At 34.2% G+C, this 9,373-nt stretch overlaps 1 protein-coding gene across 1 annotated transcript; it reads left to right on the plus strand.

Annotated features, from left to right (window-relative positions):
• The first annotated feature begins 5,414 nt into the window (after window positions 1–5,414).
• On the plus strand, window positions 5,415–6,347 carry LOC103212771 (olfactory receptor 5K1-like). Its single transcript, XM_007958717.1, has one exon. The coding sequence runs from the start codon at window positions 5,415–5,417 to the stop codon at window positions 6,345–6,347; it is 933 nt and encodes a 310-aa protein (XP_007956908.1).
• The last annotated feature ends 3,026 nt before the right edge of the window (window positions 6,348–9,373 follow it).

Below are 9,373 nucleotides of genomic sequence, written 5' to 3' on the forward strand. Positions count from 1 at the left end.
CTTCAACAAAATCCTAGCCAATAGACTGCAACAACATATCAAGAAAATCATTCATCATGACCAAGTGGGGTTCATATCAGGTATGCAGGGATAGTTCAACATTAGAAAAGCAATCAATGTCATCCACCATGTAAAGAAACTTTCAATATTATCAAATAGTTTGGTCAGGATCTAATTAGGAAATGTCCTTTAAAGTTGGCATTTAGTTTGTGAATTTAGTGAGAGAGAAGTTTCACTGAACTGATGGCTGTTTTATTTTTCTAGTGCTGCAATAACAGAAATACTACAAGTGGATGGCTTTAAGAAATGGAAATTTATTCTCTTACAGTTTAGGAGACTAAAAGTCCAAATTTAGAGTTCTCGCTCTAGGGGAAGATTAGGCTATAAATCCAAATTCATAGTGCAAGCTTTAGGTACTAGGTGGAAGCTCCTTGGGCTTCAGCTCTGCCTTCCAGGCCCATTGAAGTAAGTAAGATGTTCTTACTCATGCAGCTACTGGTTGCTGAGGCTGATAAATCCAAGATGGTGGGTGAGATGGAACAATGCCAAGATCAGCAGGCAACACAAGCGTTCACAGGCTCAAGTCCAGGAACTGGAAATGATGAATTACAAACAAAATGCAGGATCCTTTCCTCATATGCTGGAAGCAGGCCACAGGTGGAAGCAGGTAACTCTCTTAAAACTGATGAATTCCTCACAGCAGATTCCACCATGGAGGTGATTATACCACATCCAACCTCATAATGGGGAATGACTATATCTAGCTGCCAAGACATTCACAATCATTGCATAGTCAAATTGACAAACAACCTTAACTACAATTGGGCAGAAAAATAATGAAAATAATAAATGAAAGGAAACCTGATGGAATTATTTTCTATCTAACTCCCCACTCCACCTCTAAGATATCTCTTAGAAGGATCTCCTTCTGTCACAGATGCTTAAGCTTCAGCCATTTTTGTTTACTATCCATTCTTTGATTAAATTTTGTTCTGTAAAACTTCCAGGTCTTTACTAAGTGTTTCCATCAGGTCACTGACTTTCCACATGATCTCTGCCTATCAAATTCCCATTTATCCTTCAAGATTCATCTGAAATAACACTTCCATTGAGAAATATTTCTTTCTTCTTTCTGGCCACTATTCACTTCCTTTGCTATATTACCATGTAATGAGTTTACACTGTTTTTATAACAGTTATCACAGCATCACTTCCCTTATAGTTAGTACTGCAATTGTCTTTCTCCTCTGCTTACATTATGAGTTTATTGTCAGGGGCTACTTCTAATATCTAAAAATGTCTTGTCCCTATACCACTCTCATCTTGTGCCTCCTTGCTTCTATTGTCCTAGCCAAGCCCTGTATATTATCAGTACTTAATAAATATTGAAGAAAAATGAAATTTTAAGAAGTAAAGTCATAGTGAGTCTCTACATCAGTTTTCTGTGAGGCACTTAAAGTGCATAACATGACCTCTAACTTAAGGACATTTCATGAAGACATACAATTAGGAGGATGGTTAATTTGCACTTAATTATCAAATGTTTTATGATGGCATTACCATGTACATAAGTAAGAGGAAAATTCAGTTTGATTTAAATAACATGAGAAAGTCCTCATGGGAGAGATGAAATTGAGCTAAAGTAAAGATGGATTGGAGTGGAAAGATGGAGAAGAAAGTGTTCTAGGTGACAAAACATCATCAATAAGTTTATTGACTCAGAGCTGAACCAAGTACACACAGGAACAGTGAAGTGATGTGCATGGGCAAGTGCCCTACGGTAAGATAAAGACAGATTATGGAGTATCTGAAACATCAAAACACAGAAAATGGATTTGCCTTGAAGAATCATGAGAGATCATTAAAAATTCTAAACTTTTGGAGTATAACTTTTTAAATTTACTCACCAAGTATTTATTGAACAGTCCAAAGTGCCAGTCAGTAATCAAGGGGTTGGGAATACAATAATGACAACAGCTGAGAAAGTTCCTCCTGTCTATATGCTAATGGTGGTGGTAGAGGGGGAGTAACGGATGACACATGTACATGTACCAACAAACAAATACTGGCAAAAAAACCTAGGATAAACAGAAAAGGTATGGAACTCTATCTGTAATTCATTGGGTCTAAATAGTAATGTTATTGTTTTGTTCGTGTGTTTGTTGTTGTTTGTTTGTTCATTTTTCCCCCAATGAGGACTTGAAAGACATGGAGACAAATTTAATTCACTGATTGAAGAATTTAGTAACCCTAGATGGAATCACCACACATTTTCATCTTTTCTTCACAAAATCCTAATGATTTGTCATAAACCGTATTAAAACTACTTCTCCCAGTAAGTGATCAAACTAATTTAAGACCTTGTAATGCCAATTTTACATTTTATGCACAGAATGTTGAACAAGTATGTAAAATTTGATGAGTTAGTTACACAATCTGCAAGATGATTGTCACATAATTTAACGAGGGTCATTGCTTTAACCACAGCATCTTAATTAATGCCACATGGTTTCTATGTATTGTGGACTGAATCTCCCCATAGAAATACATGGATATCAATTTAAATAAACTCTTTTAAGATAGGATGGAAAATGAATTTGGAGTGTAATTACTGTGACTGATTTATTAGTAGTCTCCACTACTAATGTTTTCATTCTTTTAATCCCAAATGCTTTAGAGACTAAGATTTATACTCAGAAATTTTATTGTCCTAATACCAGAAGGCAAGTAACAAGCACTTACAAGCCTTTCTCAGAGAAATACAGGTAAAAGAAATATTCTAATATCTTTTTACTTTTTTATTGATATCCATACATACTTATTTCTCAAATTGTATTATTTTAATTGTTCTTAGATTTCAACTTATTAGTTATATTTCTAACTTTTCTCTAAATTTAAGACACGAGAGCTAAGATGAGACACAGTACTGTAATTCACCCTGATTCTGATATTAAGATAGAGTTTCAAAACCTTCAGGCATGGACACAAATAATATTTTAAAATAATTCAGATGTGTGTATTAAAAGTAATACCTAATAGTGCAATAATTAGATGGTTTAATTTAGTATTTTTAAATAAACAAAAAGTAAATTGTTTAGACTTTTTCTTCCTTTTGATGTTTATTGAAAAAATTATTTTCAATATTATGGAAAATGTAATCCATTTGGACATGAAATTTACATGATTAGCATCTTCAGTTGAGATGTCTTATTACCTCTCTAGTTAATGATAAAGATAAACTTTCAAAGGATTTTTTTCTTAAAGATCCTAAGAATATTGAGTTTTCTCTTTTTCTAAGTGCTAGAAAACTAAAAGTACAAAAGCAAGTTTATTTTAACATATCACAAAATATCATGATATAATTTGGAAAATTTTATAATATTTGAAGGAAACTAAACTATAATAGATGATATTGCACACCATGAGTATTGTAATAAGTATTACTAAATTGTGCATTTGAAAGTCTTGAATTGGTAGCTTTGTCTTACATATATTTTTATAATAATTTTTGATAGCTCAAATAATAGAAAGACCCCTACATTTTTTCAAATAAAAAGATTTGAAAATATGCCTTTGTAGATTCTTCTTCAAAGTTAACAATCTCAATTTGCAGAGGCCTGAGTGGTCACCTAGTATCCTTAGTAGGATATTGAAAAGAAGTTCACTTATTCTAGGTGATCAAAGTGAAACTAAGATTTAGATCAATTCTTTCTTTTCACCATAGCATTCTAAATCTTCTTTCACAGAAGTATAAGTCAAAGTTAATTGTAAAATGCTCACAATACAGTAAAGAAATTGTACATACTCATATCTTAAAAAAAAGCTACATAGTTTCAACATAAGAAATTGAAGATTTGATTGGGTATGTAACATGCTTAAGGGCTCAGAAAATGGAGATCATTGTGGTCTGGGTTATTTAGTAAAAACTTTATAAAGTGTCATTATGGTAAATTATGCCTTAAATAATAGAGGGACAAGATATAGATATTTAGTCAAGATGACAAATATTTATATTTGGAAAAATGATTTATAAGAAATAATAGCATGGGCAGAATCAATGTATATGGAAATGAATGAGTATGGAACTAGAGGTAGGGGATAAAGGAGCTGTACAATGGGTGGACACAGTGAGAAAGTCAAAATAGCCATTGGTGAATGTGGCAAATAAGGGTTACCAACACCCTTAAATGCCATCCTAATGAATTTGAATTTATCTTAAAGACAACACATATTAAAGTCTCCCTGGCAGTGGAACATTGCTTCTGGAAATATCATGAAATGATGACCACTAAAGTCCAATAAAAATAATAGATTAGGAACTGAGCAAGAGAATATGGCCTTAAGTAATCAAACAATGGAGAGCTTCCATTGGATAAATGGTCGAAGTCTTTATGGAACAAACTGGATAGATGAATAATGGATTTTTATCAAGTCTCAAAATATGACCATAATTATTAGAGTATGATCGCCAAATCTCATAACATTAAAGCAACAGGAGACCAGTAAGACAAGAAATGGAAGTATTCAGAAAAGGAGGAAAATATTAAAATTTTATTTATAGCTAGTCTCAGAAGATTTACTCTGTCATAGCAGAATGGGTTAACAGAAGTATGAAGATGATATACACTTCTAAGGAAATAGAGGCATTGATGTCTCTTTACCTTGCCAGGTAATTTTCTTGAATAGTCCTCTCCCTAACACTTAGTGACATTAATACACTTTATAAATTATAAATTAAGCACACCTATTATTTTTCATTTTTGAATATTTACTCAACTATGAAAGTATAAACACCATTTGTTCAGTGGACAAAATATACATGTCTTGGAAACTAGACTTTAAGTAAATCTTAAGGATGATCAATACAAAAACTGGCATTGAAATATTTGACAATACTAAATATAGGATATTCTGTATTTTTTGACTATCTTTGTATAAATTAATATACACAAAACTTTCACTGAAAGCATTTCACTGTAATTATCAAAACATTCTTTTGAACCTTGAGCTTTAGTGCTTAAGGTTATATAAAATGACACTTTAAGGAAAGAAATTCTTTAGAAGTATGTGTGCCTCTGTTTCAGACATAGCAGAGAAAACTTGAAGAAGTGGCTCTACTCTGTGGTCCAGGAGAAATTCTAAGGGAAAATTAGACACACCCTAAATTAGAATCTTGTTGTTGTTGTTGTTATGTGCCGTCGAGTCATACCTGACTCATAGCGACCCCTCCTTGGGTTTCCGAGGCAGTATCACTACGGAAGTAGGATTGCCCAACCTTCCTTTCGAGGAGTGGCTGGTGGGTTTGAACCGCCAGTCGTCTGGTTAGCAGGCAAGTGTCTTAGCCACCATGCTACCAGAGCTCCCAATTAGAATCTTATCTCTCCATTATTCCTATTTCAATACAGAAAGTAGAGATGACAGAGGACAACCATTCATTGACAACTGAGTTTATCCTCACAGGATTTATGGATCACCCAGACCTGAAGACCCTTCTGTTTGTGATGTTCTTTGGTATCTATCTGATCACCATGGTGGGGAATCTTGGTTTGGTGGCATTGATTTTCATGGAGCGCCGTCTTCACACACCCATGTACATCTTTCTGGGCAACCTGGCTCTGATGGATTCCTGCTGCTCCTGTGCCATTACACCTAAGATGTTAGAGAACTTCTATTCTGAGGACAGAACGATTTCACTCTATGGATGCATGGCACAATTTTATTTTTTCTGCCTTGCTGAAACTGCAGACTGCTTTCTCCTGGCAGCAATGGCCTATGATCGTTATGTGGCAATATGCAATCCACTGCTGTACCACACCATGATGTCAAAGCAACTCTGCATTCAGATGACCATAGGGGCCTACATAGCTGGGAACCTGCACTCCATGATTCATGTGGTACTTCTATTAAGGTTAACCTTCTGTGGATCTCATCAAATCAATCATATTTATTGTGATGTTCTTCCATTATATAGACTCTCCTGTGTTGACCCTTACATCAATCAACTGATGTTATTCATCTTCTCAGGATCCATTCAAGTCTTCACTATTACCATAGTCCTAATCTCTTATCTTTGCATCCTTTTCACTATTTTCAAAATGAAATCCAAAAGAGGAAGAGGCAAAGCCTTATCTACCTGTGCATCTCACTTTCTCTCTATCTCAATGTTCTATGGCTCTCTGCTCTTCATGTACATTCAGCAACATTCAGATAAAGAAGCAGATAAAGATATATCAGTTGCTAGTTTTTATTCTGTAGTAATTCCTTTACTAAACCCTTTTATTTATACTCTAAGAAATAAGGAGGTAATAAATGTTATTAAAAGAATTATGATGAGAAAAACCTCATAACATTCTGAACCAAATATCCTCTGTGACAATTTGAGTTTAATTAGATGAAACTTTTTTTAAAGTCAAAGATACTGATAAAATGGAAAACAGCCACTTTGCATATTAAATATTAAATTATAAATATGTGTATATATTTAATTCAAATAATGTATTTTTAAATAAATTGAGACAGAAAATATTTTGCTAAGATGTATTTCAAAATCTAAGCAACTAGAGTCTCTTAAGAGAGAATTGAATGACTACTTTAAGGTCATAATTCATGTCAGAGTGGAATTTACTACAATTTTTAACATAGTCAACAAATCTTTGGAATAAAAGTACTTATAAAAAGGTGGATTCCTTTTAACATTGTTGGTAAATTTGTGGAAAACATAGCATAATCTTATAAATTCACATGAATTTCAAGTTCTGATATATTACTTAAGCTACACCACCTATCACAATAAATTGTACATCTAAATTCAATGATCAAAGTTCTTTGTGTTGTTCAAGAATTTATTTTTAAAATGGATTCGTACAGAATATGTATTCTCAAATCAAGAACATCATTATGTGTAGGGTTAGTCATGTTCCTGTTAAGCTCCCCGAGAGTGTTTGCATGATAGCAATTAACTATCATTAATTGATAATAGCATTATTCATATTGAAAACCCTATAGTTTTCCATGTTTTCAAATAGATGGATAGTTATCTCTGATGCATGACAGGATAATCCCTGAATATATCAATTAATTGAAGTGTTTACCTCTAGATAGGATTATTGTCTTTTTCTTATTAGAAATATCACTAACCTGTACTAATTCCAGTATAAATCATTGGTATACTATTAGCATTAAGAGAAAGCTGGCAATGCTGTTCAGCATAAATGAGGCAGAAAATAGTGAAAATCCTGAGAAGCTAAACAGAAATACAAATATTCATTGATCGTGCAAATGTGCAAATATGAAATTAAAGTGTTTAATTAGAACGCATTCCCTGTTAGACAATGCACACCTTTCATATTTATTATCTTCCAAAGACTTAAGAGCATTATTTTTCCAAAGTGTGTTTCCAAAAAATCACATACTTTGAAATTTAAAGTAATATTTTTCACTTTCATGCTTTAATGCAGGATGGAGTTTGGATTTCAACAAGTGATCAATTTTCCCTCACATTTTTACAGCTCCTTTCACAGAAACATAAGTTACAGTTGATATCAAAGTGCCCAAATAAGAAATTGGATATACAAATATGGGAAGTGAGTGCAATTTAGATGATACAGAAGGAATTTCAGATGATGTAATGTGTATTGCATATTCTTGGGAATTCAGAAAATGTAGATCAGAGTAGTTTGGAGTGTAGTTGTTGTTGATGGCACCTGCCATCGAGTCGGCTTTGACTCAGAGTGACCCTATGTACAGCAGATTCAAACACTGACTGGTCCTCCTATACTTGAGCCAATCGTTACACCCAAAGTGTCAATCAATCTTGTTGAGGATCTTCCTCGTTTTTGATGACTTTCCACTTTAAGATGGATATCCTTCATATCCATCCTGAAGCTTGATATCCTTCTCCAAGGATTAGTCCCTTCCAACAAAATGACCAAAGTAGGTGAGATGAAGTCTGGCCATTCTCACTTCCAAGGAGCATTCTGGTTGCACTTCCTCCAAGACAAATTTGTTTGTTCTTCTGGCAGTCCATGGTATTTTCAGTATTCCTCAACATCATAATTCAAAGGCATCAACTCTTCTTCATTCTTCTTTATTCATTGTCCAGTTTTCATAGGTGTATGAGGTGATTGAAAATACTATGATTGAGTTAAGTACAACTTAGTCTTCAAAGTGACATCTATGCTTCTTAACACCTTAAAGAGGTCTTTTGCAGTAGATTTGTCCAGGGCAATATGACATTTAATTTTTTGACTGCTGCTTCCATGGGTTTTAACTGTGAACCCAAGTAAAATGAATTCTCTGACAATTTCAATCTTCTTTCCATATATCACGATGTTGCTTATCAGTCCAGTTGTTAGGACTTTATTATTATTATTATTATTATTATTATTTGTAGAGATGTAATCCATACTGAAGACTGCAGTCTCTCATCTTCATCAGTGTTTCATGTCATCTTCACCTTCAGCAAGCATGGTTGTGTTATCTGCATATTGCAGGTTGTTAATTGTTCTTCCTGATGCCACATTCTTCATGTAGTCCTGCTTCTCAGAATATTTACTCAGCATACAGATTGAATAAGTACAGGGAGAAGATACAACCCTGATACACACCTTTCCTGATTTTAAATCATGCAGTGTCCCCTTGTTTTATTTAAATGACAGCTTCTTGCTCTATGTACAGGTTCTTTACAAACACAAATAAGTGCTTTGGAATTTCTATTCTTTGCAATAATTTATTACAATCCACAAAGGTGAATGCCTTTGCATAACCAATAAAATACAAGTAAATATCTTTCTGGTGTTCTTTGTGTTTATCCAAGATCCATCTGACATCAGTAATGATATTCCTCTTTCCAAGTCCTCATCTGAACCAAGCATGAATTTCTGGAAGTTACCTGTCAATACACTGCTGCAAAATTTTTTGCATTATCTTCAACAAAATTTCACCTGAATGTGATATTAAGTATACTGTTCAATAATTTCCACATTCTATTGGATCACCTTTCTTTGATGTGGGCACAAGCATCTATTTCTTTCAATCAGTTTGTCAGGTTGTTGTTGTTGTTAGATGCTGTCTAGTCGCTTCTGACTCATAGCAACCCCATGCACAGCAGAACGAAACACTGACCAATCCCGCTCCAGCCCCACAATCCCTGCTATACATAAGCCCATCATCACAGCCACCATGTCCATCCATCTCGTTGAAGGCCTCCCCTTCTTTTGTCGACCCTCCACCCTACCAAGCATGACATCCTTCTCCAAGGAATGGTCCCTTCTGACAACATGACCAAGATATGTGAGATGAAGGCTGGCCATTCTTGCTTCCAAGGAGAATTTTGGGTGCACTTCTTCCAGGACAGATCTGTTAGTTCTTTTAA

The sequence above is a fragment of the Orycteropus afer genome, unplaced genomic scaffold (assembly GCF_000298275.1).
Source record: "Orycteropus afer afer isolate SDZICR_OR568_19922 unplaced genomic scaffold, OryAfe1.0 scaffold01094, whole genome shotgun sequence".
NCBI classification, from domain to species: domain Eukaryota; kingdom Metazoa; phylum Chordata; class Mammalia; order Tubulidentata; family Orycteropodidae; genus Orycteropus; species Orycteropus afer.